The 13,231-nt window shown below is 33.4% G+C and overlaps 1 protein-coding gene across 1 annotated transcript in view; it reads right to left on the bottom strand.

The window, feature by feature from the left end:
* Positions 1–13,231, bottom strand: part of LOC106465406 (alpha-catulin-like) — a 153,644-nt gene that overhangs the window by 10,877 nt on the left and 129,536 nt on the right. Inside the window, exons 8-12 of the mRNA XM_022393305.1 lie at positions 10,249–10,335; positions 8,450–8,608; positions 7,951–8,043; positions 865–1,053; positions 265–315 (exon numbers count right to left, since the gene is read on the bottom strand). Coding sequence (XP_022249013.1) covers positions 265–315; positions 865–1,053; positions 7,951–8,043; positions 8,450–8,608; positions 10,249–10,335 — 579 coding nt within the window. The remainder of the gene's footprint in view (positions 1–264; positions 316–864; positions 1,054–7,950; positions 8,044–8,449; positions 8,609–10,248; positions 10,336–13,231) is intronic.

Below are 13,231 nucleotides of genomic sequence, written 5' to 3'. Positions count from 1 at the left end.
TGTAACACACCTTTACTGGAAAAACAAATTTTTTTTTTTAAATTAATGATTGAAAACCACAGCAAATTAAAGGGTAAATGATTAATCTTAGTAAGCTTTAATACTAAATAATCCTAATGATACAGCAGAATTCAGATTTAGTATAGTTATTAAATAATCTCTTCTGAGTTGCACTCAATTCTGAACTTTACTTGACTAAGGAAGCTTATTATGCTAATATGATAACAGGTAGGCAAACAAGCTAAAGAAATATAGAGGTTTTACCTCCATGTCTAGCTTTACTGGCTTCAAGGGCTTACTAGTAGTGCCATGTCTCTAAAAGAAATAAAAATAATACAGACACTGACTAGCATGGATTAATGTAGCATATAAAAGTGTAATTCAGTAGGAAAAGCATAAACCACCAACATTCATTATAATCTATAAAATTCAATGCTATTAATAACATAAATAAAAACATCAATGAAAATTAAATATACTTACAGTTTTATTATTAAATGTTTAGTACTAGAAATTAAAAAGTTCTTTAAATGAAGTATACATATTTTCTTATCACTATCTTAAAAAAATAAAGTTTTATAATAGTAAAATTTACACACACTATTTTGAACATAAAACAGTATACTGTTTCAACAAAAGCTATTATGCCAAAAAAAAGGTCAAAATAAATATGTAATAAATAATAAAAGGAACAGCAATAATTTTTTTTCAAAATTCAACTTTAATTAGAGTTTTTTTTATAAGTGATTAAAAATCAAACCCATACTTTAACAGTTATTTTATTACATGATATAAAACCCATGAAAACTTTTTCAAGATATAGAAAATTAAATTTCAGATCAGAGACTGTGAATGATAACTTACACCAGGTCTTGGAAGTGACATGTAAACTGGTTTCTCGGGTATCCTTCCTCGACACAATTCTGCTATTTCTGAAGAAATGGAGGCTACATCGTTAACTAATGACTGCCAAACTTCCATGAAAACATCAAGGTTTTCTTTGGCTATCTTACTTTTTGGATGCAAACACAAAGTGTGAGAAGCATTAAGCACCTATAAAATAAAATCACAATGAATTTGCATATAAATAATAAACTCTCAAGGGTAAGTATTATAAGGATTTCACAAATTTAGGAATGGGCATTGTGTTACCTTTATACAAAGTTTCAATCTTTATATTACTGAGAACATATTTTAATAAAAGTTATTCTATTTTAAGCTTGCACAATTTTATCACTACAACTATTAGCAAATAAAGTGAATGTCATAATAAACACATGGAGAAACAGTGGAGTATGTCACTTATTATGTACTTCAAACTTAACATGGCATATCTCAAATGACAAGGATGTCTTAATCCAACAGTTTTGAGAAATTTTAAATGTAATGTATATATATTCAAAAGTTTACTTTTATTTTTTGTTACTTTTGAGTTTGCATAAAATGTCATTATTGTAAAACAAAAGTCAGCACTTTTTATACAACAGTATTTGTTGACTGTTGAGTTTCCTTTCCTACAGCTAAAGAGCTTTTAAATTTATTACATTATACTCTCTATTGTTTGTAATTGTGACCAGACACATCACTGCTGCCATTCTTATGGATTATATATAAACATATATATATATATATATATATCAAAGTTTAAAACAACAAACAACAAGACATTACTGACAATATTAGATGCAATTCAACAATTCAAGGATAAAAGTTTAGAGAAATTTAAGTTAATTATGTGATTTAAAACAAAAATATCCCTGCCATGTTAAAATAAGAATAAAGTTAACCTTAAATAAAGGACTGTTATGCTAAGGTTAAATTTCACTACAGGAGAACTCTACATAATCTAAAGTTGTATGAAACTATGTAAAAACTTGCTAAACAGGGGAAAACTGGCTACTTGGCTTTAAGCTACTAAAAACAACAATACAAACACAGCCAAGTTGCTTACACACTGCCCTTCACACAAGTGAACTCGAGCCATCTGTGTTTCAACTAGCATAATGGTAGTGGATTCCAAGTCATTAATTGATTCTCTGAAAGAAAAGTCACCTGTCTATCTCAAAATAACATGAGTATAGTAGCAGTTGTCTTCCTTCCAAGAGAACATGCCTAACATAATGAACAGACCTGAGTCTTGTGTTCAGTTGAACAACTCTATATCCAAACTGAACTGAAAGCAAAACATAAATTTCAAAAAAATGTACATATTAACTGAAGGGTAGCTAACACATGGTACCATCCTTCACCACAATAGGTTACATACTTCAACCAATGGTCTACGTGGAGTTAATTGTAAGGCATGCCAAGTGCATGGGTTTGTGTATTACCTGTTTGAATAAACTACATTCCAAGAAGTCCATATAAATATAAGTTAGTTTGAAACTTAAGAACAAAAATTGCAGTTTGTAGTCTTTGCATGATGGCACTAGGCATAAGCAGACTAAGAATTGTTTAGGGCCCTGAGCAGTTCAAGGGACCTCCAATTCACTGAGATTATGTTTTTTATTATTTTCATCAGAACTTTGACTTTTGCTTCTTTTGGTATTATAATCATTTAAAAAAAAAGTGTTTTCAATGAAAGAGATCCAAAAATAAATAACTTGGTAACAGGTGGATGTCTTAAGATTGCAGCAGCTAGATACTTCACAGTCGGGCACACGTGTTGGTTGCTAAATGCAGTAAATACACACAGTATGCATGATTGCATAAAGATATTAGCAATGTTGGTATTAATGCCTGAATAGAAATTATTTTTAACAAGTATATTGGCATGTGGATTGTTGTGATGATGTATTTGTGGTTTGTGGAAAGATTGCAATTAGTACTTTTTCAGGGTGTGAAAGAGGGAGTCAAACAATATTCCTGTTTGGGTTCCCAATGGGCTAGCACTTCCACTGAGCATGCTTAATTATGAATTTGAGACATCTGAACAACTAAAATATTATAACTACATGCAGAAACTGCATGGAAATTTAGAAAAATATTATGTGAGTATACCTTAATAAAGATATATTCTATACAGCTGTTGACAAATACTACAACTGAAAGGAGTTCTTCCTTTTTCATACAGTATTAAAACTTGGGGTCACTCAACATATGGTTCATATGTGCAAACACATACTTTACCTTGTCCTGTACTTGTGACAAAACCATGACAATTCTATTACCCATGGCATCTGTATCCAGTGTGAAAGAACAATCTTGACATGATAAGCCAACATTGACCAAAGCATGCTTGAATCTTCACATTACCATATCCATATAAAGTGTGCATCAACCTTAGTTAATGCAGAGAATGTTGCAGCTTTCTTAGAGTAATTGGCTACAAATGATCAATAATACAATACAAAGCCCAGAAACCTGCATACTTCTAAAGTGTTAGAATGTAAGGCCCAGCTGCAGTCTTTGCAGGATCACTGTATACTCCATCTCTACCAACTATGTGACTGAAAAACTGCACTTTCATGTGCATAAGCAGGCACTTTCCTGGTTAAAATTGCAAGCCTACATTCTTGATGAAATGGAATACAATTTTCAGAATCTCAGATGTGGCTTGAATTGTTCAACCAAAGATGTCATCCACATAGATAAGACATCTTTCTCATTGTAATCTTCTCAATGTATGTTCCATCTCCTACTTAAAAGTTGCAGGAACGTTACTACTCTGATCAAATGGCATGACACAGAATTCATACAGTCCTTCTTGAGTACTGAAAGTAGTCTAAGGTATACTTTAATTGATTTATCATATATCCTGTGGTATTTAATTAATAAAGGTAATATACTATACAAACCAAAATTATTTATTATTGTAAAAAACAAAGATATTTTGCAAAAATAAATGATCATGGTTTAAATGATTTGTTGCTTTCATTAGATAGGTCTACTTTCATCATACAGTTTCACTTGTCAATATCCAGAAGCAAGGTCCAGTGTGCTAAACCAATAAGTGCCTTCCAATACATCTAAACATTTGTCTTTGCACAGTAAAGAAAGGTGTCAGAGAATATCAACACATTCACCTATCTGAAGTCCATACAGAACCTTGATGTACCTTCCTACTTTTTTAACAATCACACTGGAGATAACCATACACTCTCTGAACTTTATATTACTCTGTCCACCAATGTCCACTCAATAATTCTGGTGTTGCGAGGAAACCTGTGTGGAAATTATTCTATTGGGTTACATCACCTATGTCTATGTAATTACATGTAACTGTTCTCTAACTCAGTGAGTTGTCTGGTTCTATAAACACAACCGCTAACAAAGTCCTTAAGAAATTCTCTGCATTCATTCCTTTGTGTCGAGTTCAGACTGTTTGCCCAGTCCTCAACTAGACATGTGTGCTGGAACAGGTCCTGCATACTGGGCAACAGCCGGACCAACAGTTTGTCACAGTAACTCTAGGGCTTTTTAAACCTTAACTTGCACTTCAGTAATTGTTTCTAGGTAAATAGATAGACTTACAGTAGTATGGATGAATCAGTATAACAATGCATAATAAATTACATGTGTAATGTTCAAGTGTACATGTTTGTGCTTCTTATAGCTATGGTGAGTATAAGTGTCAGTGAGTAGCTATTTTTGTGAGTCACACAGAAGTGCTTGAAAATTATTAATACTTTCAATAAATTATAGTAAAATTTGCACAAAATTCAATCTCAGAGCACCTATTTTTCAAAATTTTAATGGGTGGCATGCCTCCAGACCTCCTTGCACTGGCATGCTTTGCACGCTATTCTGAGTTGCTTAACCAATCCAAAATTGCTTCCCTCACCTCTCACTAGAGACTTCAGATGCTCTGGAAGCTGTGCATTCCTTCTTGGATGTGGCAGAATGGCCGTGACACAAGTAGTATAGATAGTCAGCATCACTTCTACCTCTGTTACCGTACTTGCAGACTAGCACTGGTATAACACCCATACTCAGACAGATCACTGTTTGAACTAGTGAAGACTACTTTCCAAACAGACATCAGTGTGCTTCATGCCTTGGTTATATCATTGCAGTATAATGTGACAATGTACTAGATTGCATCTGTAATACACAATTGAATACCAATTGCACATTATGGAACTACCACATCATTTTTAATGTGCATACATGCAATCTACTGTTCTTGGGCACAATCTGTATGGCAATGGAAAGTTTTGTTGCTGAACTACAACAGTTTTCACAGTTCTCTAACATACAAATGTCTCAACTCAAATCAGAGATATCTACCTTTGCTCAGCATGCACTTCTGTCTAGCTTGTCACCAATTGCTAGAAAGAAGTTCATACTAATTTGCCAAAGTAGTGACTTAACGTGGACTACCTGATATACAGCAAGTTTGAGTGTTGTTCTGATTGCTCCTATGTCTACAAAGGACTCAACTTAATGCACATGTATTGTTATCAGCATGTATCACATGAGTTAATGGTTCTCTGGACTAGCCACATTGACTTTAGTGTATAATGACAGCTGCACTTGCCCAAGTTCATGGCCAGATCTAACAAAGGCTCTACTAGTTTCAACCATTAGGTGCTGCTGCGGCCATTATTTGTCACTGACCTTCCTGTATCTGTCGTGGTGTTGAGTTGAAAGGTGTGTGCATCAAATGGTCCTGTCTCATAACTGGATATGAACACTCCCACACACACACAGCTCAGGTAGGTCATAATAGAAGCAGGCACTTCTTTTTATCATACCCATAGTACTTTGGAGAGAACAATTCCACCTTCAGTGGTAGTGCAATCATGGTGCTTTGGTGATAGAAATCCTGCTGACCCATTGTGAACCATAGTTTCTTCACCATTCTGCCTTGTGGCATTTGGAGCATTAGGACTTTTGTGCTTTGAGGGGCCTTTACAGACCCTGGAAGCTGTTTCTAAGTAGCTTAAATTTCTACTGCTGTTGACTTCATCTTTTGCTCAAGTATGCAGTTTGACACGACAACTTGAAATTGTACTACTACTAAAACTCCTTCCATAACATATGAGATGACCTTAAGTCCACATTAGTTCACTCAGTAACCCCTTAATAAACTTGTCAATGAGCACCTCATCATGAGTTTCAATCATTTGCATAAGTGGCCACATTCTCTTGGGGCCCTCATCTTCAAGCTTTGATCATGGCCTTATAGATTGCTTGGGTTTTTACAGGTCGAACCTGCTGCACAACCCATTAAAAACTATTTCAATCATTGAATCACACTTTTTTTCCAAATGCTTAGTAGCAATGAGTGCTGGACTGTCCATACACAGCATCAACAGTTGCACCACTTGCCCTTGAATCCATCTATTCCAAGCAACAACTTTCTTCAGACATTTGATGAAATGATTAAAGTCCTTCTTTGCTATTTTCTTGGACCTGTTGGCTTTACTAAGCAGTGCCCACAGGCTCCAACTGCCTGCTTCTTTGCCAAAATCCACCCAAGATATTCTCAGAAGTTCATCATCTTCTTAAAGCCCAGAGACACACACATCTTGGATGACTCAGTATGCAATAATGCATGGCATCATTGCCATTGTGATGACATAAAGGATAATGACACACTTTACAACCACATCCTATAGTGTCTTCAGCCACCAGATGTAGTTTCAGAGCATCTTCAGTGTATCTTGCTGTCCTTGCAGGCTCCTGACTAATTCCTACTCTTGCTGAAATATGATGAGATTCCACCTGCTTGACCTGACAGTACTGCAAAGAAATGCACTACACTTCATCTAGCACTTGCATCTTGCCACTCTCTTCAGCTCATGATATCTTTACCCTGCATCTTGTGACAGTGGGCTATAAACACCATCCCAGGAATTCTTGGGACATTCAGGCTTCTCATGATCACCATGACCCTTCTCTACTACTCCATGCTCCTGCAAATAGATGGAATTATTTGAAGTTACATTAGGGATGCCCAGGATTTCCCATTGAAGTGACCTTCAACTTCTTGGTCCTAAGGATGGAATGAGAATGCTGACAATGCTCTCACTAAGCTGGTGAAAGTTCTCACTACTATCATAGTTCCTCTTCTCATGATAGAATGATTTACAACCATTATACTACCAGAGAGTCAAGAGAAAAAGAAGCACATTAAATATAAACTTTGGAATAACAAATTTTTTGGTCATGGCAAATGTTTCTTTTTAATTAATTTATGGTATTCACAGATGTCCAACAGAAACAGACAAAAGTTCCCACAAAATGCAGTTCATGAGTGTTAAGCAAAGAATAAATTGAACACAGAGAATATAGGAAAGCAAGAAATACAAGTGTAGTTTTAAACATAAAGATTCTTTATCTAAAAATACAGTGTTCTGTTAACAAATTCTATTTCATCTGGCTCTGAGGTTGAGGGCTACAAAACATGAGACAGTAACAAAGGAAAATAACTAGCAAGAGGAATTGAGAGACAAAACTATGGAAATACCTAACTTATATACTCAGTCAACACAGAGAAAGTCGGATATCCTACAAATCCACAGGTTACACATTTCAACCAAAGATCTATGTACAGTCTTAAGCCAGGCCAGGTGTACAGGTTTTTGTGTTGTTTGTTTGAATTAGCTGCCTTCCAAGAAATCCATAGAGAAATATATATATGATAACTTGAGACTTAGTAATAAAACCTGCAGTATGTAGCTTTACCTTTATAAAAGAAATGACACATGTTTACAACCATGAGATATCCAGTTGACTAAGATGTCATGAAGAAACTGCATAGAAATTTTGAATATATCATGAATATAATTGAAAAAGTTATATTATATACTCATTATGGAAGGGTGGAATTCATAACTATTTCAGCAATTATACTAATAAATTACTCTAAATATATAACAAAGATTGCATTACAGCTAAATAGAAAAAGCTCTACTAAGTTTATAGCTGGTGGGATCTATTGTTCTGTACTAATTAAAATGTGTTTGACAGAGATAAATTTTATTTTAAAAAATAACTTCAAACCTGAACTCCATAAATTTTCAAGCAATAATCCAAGTTTTTTGAGGTAACTTGTAGAGATTCTGTGCTGGCAACATGGTGTAACAGTTTACAAACCTGAAAAAAAAAGAAGAAAATTTGTGAATTATAAGACAAAACATGTCTGTAATTGCAATTTTTTTCCTTTCAAATGCTAAACACTATCTTTTCAGAATCATGAAGAATAGTTATAATATTACTATTAACATTTCTTAATAATTTGACAGCACAAATATTGCACATTGTGTAGCTTTGTGCTTAACTACAAACAAACTAACTTAAAAATTTCATTGATTTTAACAATAATAAATTTACTCACAAACTGCAAAAGAAGGTTATGTAATTGCTAAAAAATAGAAGCTCATTAATAATCCTTTGGTTGTGACAAACAAAAAGACAAATTAAGACTTTTGAACAATATTAACTTAAGAAGAGGAAGAGGAATCATTTAATTCAATAGTAGTTAAAACTTTAGCTTAACTACCTCTTGAACATGGTCGGCATGCTCACTGAATTTTTCAGCAAATTCTTCTAACCTGTCCTGGTCACCAGCAATAGCTGCATTTTTTAGTTGGCTCATAAATTCAGCCTCATCTGTGACTTTGAAAAGCTCATCAGCATGATCCAAGGCAGTATCTTGTAGCTAGACAAAATTGTTTAACAAATTATGCAAGTTTAAGTTGAAATACTGCATTTTTTTGTTCTATACTAATGAATATTGTAGTGTTTCTGATGGTATCTAATCTTTTTAAATCACTAAAGGAGAAAATATTCTAGGCTTTTGAGTTATATTTCATCACATAGATTTCATGAGTGGAATTTTTTGCATAGCTTCAGAAACTTATCTAAGACTGACCTATATTATACATCATTGCCACTTTCATGCAGCTGTCATAAAATCACACAGTTTTGTTAATCAAATTGCAAATATTTTTAGGAACATTGTATCATTTTTTATGAACTGTACTATTTATTTTTTAGTTGATGAAAACTGTTTAAAAGTTGCAATTTTAAAAATATTCATGATTTAAACTGAACATTTTACATAATCTGATCAATGCCTTCATATAAAATTTCTATTGAATAATTAACCACAAAGTTGCAGTAAAAGTGCAAGTAAAACATTTAACTTTACGCTAGTACCATCAGTTTGCCAGACAATATTAGTACCAGGGAAGTAGTCTATAAAACCAAACTAATGAATAGAATGTAGACTGTTTTGCTAGAGATATTTTATTTGACATTTATAGAACTAATCACATAACAATAACAGTATAACTGCAAAATTGTGTTGTTTTTTTCATGACATTTACCATCACAAAACAATTTTGCAAGTAAGACTAATTTAGTGGTATTCTACAACTGAAATGTTCATGTTGATGTATAATGACAAGTCTTCCTTATTTCTTCTTATTGTTACTTGTACTTACCATGGACTCTTGCAACCATTTTCTTTTACATATATAGTTGTAAGAAATTAAACTCATCAATTTCTTAATATCCTTTTTTTTTAAATTGTTTCAAAACTTCAGAATGGGTTCCTGCACTTTTTTTACAAGTTATGAACAAACAGGATGAGCCCAACCATCAAATGCATTCATCTTGCCCTTATTAAATGTCTCATAAGTTTGTAAAATAGGCCCAAGACTTGTCTGTATTCACAATGAACAATACATTAAGAGAAAACAAGGATTGTTTAGAAATTATAATATCCAACAAAATTTCCCAGAGTGCTAGCCACCCAAGTCATTCACATAGATCCATTAACAGAAAAGGGAAACCAAAGTTTTCAATGTTTCTATCTCTGCATGTACACAATAGGTTTAAGAACTATTCATCAAGTTAGCTTAGCACTGTGTACAGAGTTTCTCTTCTCCCCATTTGGGAAAGTCATTGTCCAGTAACCATTAAACAGAAAAACCAAATAGAAAATGAGTAAGGTGTTTATTTCTTAACACCTTTGTCAATACATAATTCACATTTCAAGTTTGATGGTTTATTTGTGGTAAATAAAATGTTTTACCTACTTTTGTCTCAATTTTCTTTTATTTCTTGGTCATGTCAAACTTAATTACTAAATAGATCTTCACAAATCTCTCATTATTATCCTTTAGTTCAGCTTTTGAACCTTTCACGTTTTTTTTATTTATGTGTAAAATATATTACTAATAAAACCCGGTACCTAGAGTATCAAAACACAGTGAATGCCTACCATCTGTTACAACATTAGACACTTATTTATCAAACTTAACAATAAGAAAATGATAAGTGTTTCTGTCAAACCTGTTGTTTAAGATCTTTACTAGCCCTTAAAGTTTGAAGAATGGATGCTTCAAGATCTTCACTTGGTGAGATAGAGCCTGCTTGGTCCTGCAGTAAAAATAAGCAAGTTCTTGGTCAGTGTTGGTCAAGAATCCTTTGAAGAGAATTTTGTTTTGAAATACCAAAGATCATATATTAATGCCACTATAAAAATTTTAATTAAGTTTATTGCATTTGTCATTTCATTGTATAATGACAGACCCACCAATGATTTGTTGAAGTACCAGTGCGGTATGCAGGCATACCATATTTTCCCTACCATTCCAAATTATTGATTATATAGTTTCTGCACTGCCATAGCGACAAAACATGGTTCAGGATGTCTAACGCTATCTTGTTCTAATCATTTCAGCCCTTTGTTTTCTTGTTATATGATGTCCTCTGCCTGCAAGGATATTTCAGTGCTATATCTTGACATTGGAATGAACAAGTTAAAATTGGAATATCCTCTGCTAGGTAGCCAATGTTGTCAGGGAACAGAGGTAACAAGGTTATGTCGTCCACTAGACAAAGAAAGTAAAGCGATGTCTGAAATCAAGATGCACTTTCTTTGCTCAGTTCTATTTGGCTTTCATTGTGACTAATTTGGTAGAGATTTGTCATGAGGGAGAAAAGCTGATCCAGTAGAGGCAGTAGTCCTCTTGTCTACATAGATATACACACTGATTTTTATGTTGCATCTAAATAGTTTTCACTATCATTTAAATGTGTCCAATCTGTAACTTAAAATTCAGTTAAGTTATCAACTACAAAATACTTCCATTATTTCTTGATCAAATCTGTTGTTTTTTGTGGGTTTGCCTGTCTAATACTTGTAGGGAAATCAGTTTTACCTGAAAATACCACATCAGTTACTAATTATGATAACAATACATATTCAAAAATGTTACAGACACTAATTCGTATTTTAAAAGTAACACATAAAAATTTCTCAAAATTATGTTTTTTTTTAAAAATTGTAGCAATGGCATGCTGTTTTAAATACTGATGTTACCTGATATATTTGTTAGTTTAGTTTTGTATATATATTTATTATGATTATATTAATAGTAGTTCATGCTGTCTGAAGCTGATAATTTTAGTTTTTAAAGTACATAAATATAGTTTTGGTATTCAAGTCCAGTGATATGAAACAGAAAAACCAAATGTTCCACAAAATTGCAGGTTGAAGCTTGTTAAGCAAATAGTAAATTGAACACGGATAGAAAAAAGAACACAAACAAACAATTAAACAAAATCTTTATTCTCATGCATCTCATTATTCTACTCAGCCAATAGTGACTTCACATAGTGCCTTGCTATGCCAGGGCTTATCCACAAGTACCTTGGAGTCCCACAGAGATCATCCCAGTGCATTTTGGGACATTCAGCCTACTCACTGCAGTCATGACCCTTCCCTACTGTCCTATGCTCTTATATATGCAAAGTAACATTTGAGGTTTCAATTAGGGCTGCCTATGTTTGCTCATTGAGGCACCTATCAAACTCTTTGCCCTAAGAAAATAACAAGAATGTTAACATCACTCTCATGTTGGCTGATTAAATACTCCTTCTAGACCTTGCCATATTATCAGAGCAAGTCTTCACTATTACTGTAGCTGCCTCATCTCTGTTGTAAGATTTCCATGGTCATTGAAAGCTAGTTGCATTCCATGATCAAACAATTTACAAGCTTAACTGTAATAGAGAGTCAATAGAAAAGGAAGCACATCTTGCAGTAATAATCCTTTGGTCATGGCAACAAAATGTTACTTTTTGCTAACTAGTCCAGCTGTCACACAGTGGTATGTCTGACAGACAAGCCAAAGATTGAGGATTGTTAAGTGAAGAATGAAAGGAAAACAAGTGAACAAACAAAACAAAACCTTTATTCACACAAATGTCTGCAATATTACCAAATGTGCCTCTAATTCTGTGTGGCTAATGTCTGGCTACTGAGGTTGAAAACAGAAACAAGAGATAAAAGAAAGCAAACTCCAGAGAAAAAAATGAAACAGAATTATGGAAATGTCTCACTTTTAAACTCATGCAGAAGCTTTAATAGTATATAATACATGAATTCTCAACAAAAAAAACTTTCAAATTTTATGTATAATGATTCTATTTTTGTGTAAAATGAAATGTTATGATAACAACAAACAGAAACTAATATTGGTTTATTGTAAAGTAGTGAGTCAATGGGCTGTCTCAATGTCATATATTATTAAAGCAACTATTTCTTCAGTTTGTAAAATTCGATTCATAGCATCTTCATACTCATTATTAAGCTTTTCCACTGTTCTTAGTTTTATCACCTATAAAAAGATGGTTATTATCTAAATCTTAAATGAAAAATCAAAGGATCATTTTCAAACCATATTTATGTAGATATTTCTTTAATTAATGTTAATTTTTTGCTTCTTACAAATTAGTTTTGATTTTTTTCCTATCAACTACTGACATCAGTTTTCTTTAACCAGCTTATAAGAGGATTATATACATATATATATATATATATACACAGCGTGGTCACAAGTAAATAAACACCACCTTTTCAGAAAAAATGAAAACTTTCAGTCATATTCACATGAATTGATATATTTATAATTTAATTAATATCTAGTAGATCTTCCTTTCGCTTCGTGGAGTTCGTTGATCCTTTAGGGCATCGTGAGAACATCTCGTCAATTTTAGATTGTGAGATTTTCACCCACTCTTGCTTCAAAACTTGGAGTAGATTGCTCTTGAAGTTGGTTTTTTGGTTGTTTCTTGACTTGCCGGTCGAGTATGGTTCATATCAGGAGATTGGCTCGGCCAGGCCAACTTCTGGACACCATTTTCTTCCTGCCACTTTTGGGTGTTTCTAGCAGTGTGACACGATGCTCCATCTTCCTGGAACAACGTTGTGTTCTTGTCCACGATACCCGAGGAATAAAGTGGCAAGAGTCCCTCCTCCAATATTTCG

The sequence above is a fragment of the Limulus polyphemus genome, unplaced genomic scaffold (assembly GCF_000517525.1).
Source record: "Limulus polyphemus unplaced genomic scaffold, Limulus_polyphemus-2.1.2 Scaffold1933, whole genome shotgun sequence".
Taxonomy (NCBI): Eukaryota; Metazoa; Arthropoda; class Merostomata; order Xiphosura; family Limulidae; genus Limulus; species Limulus polyphemus.
Note: the sequence above shows the minus strand (reverse complement) of the source record. Positions and strands in the feature narration are given on the sequence as shown.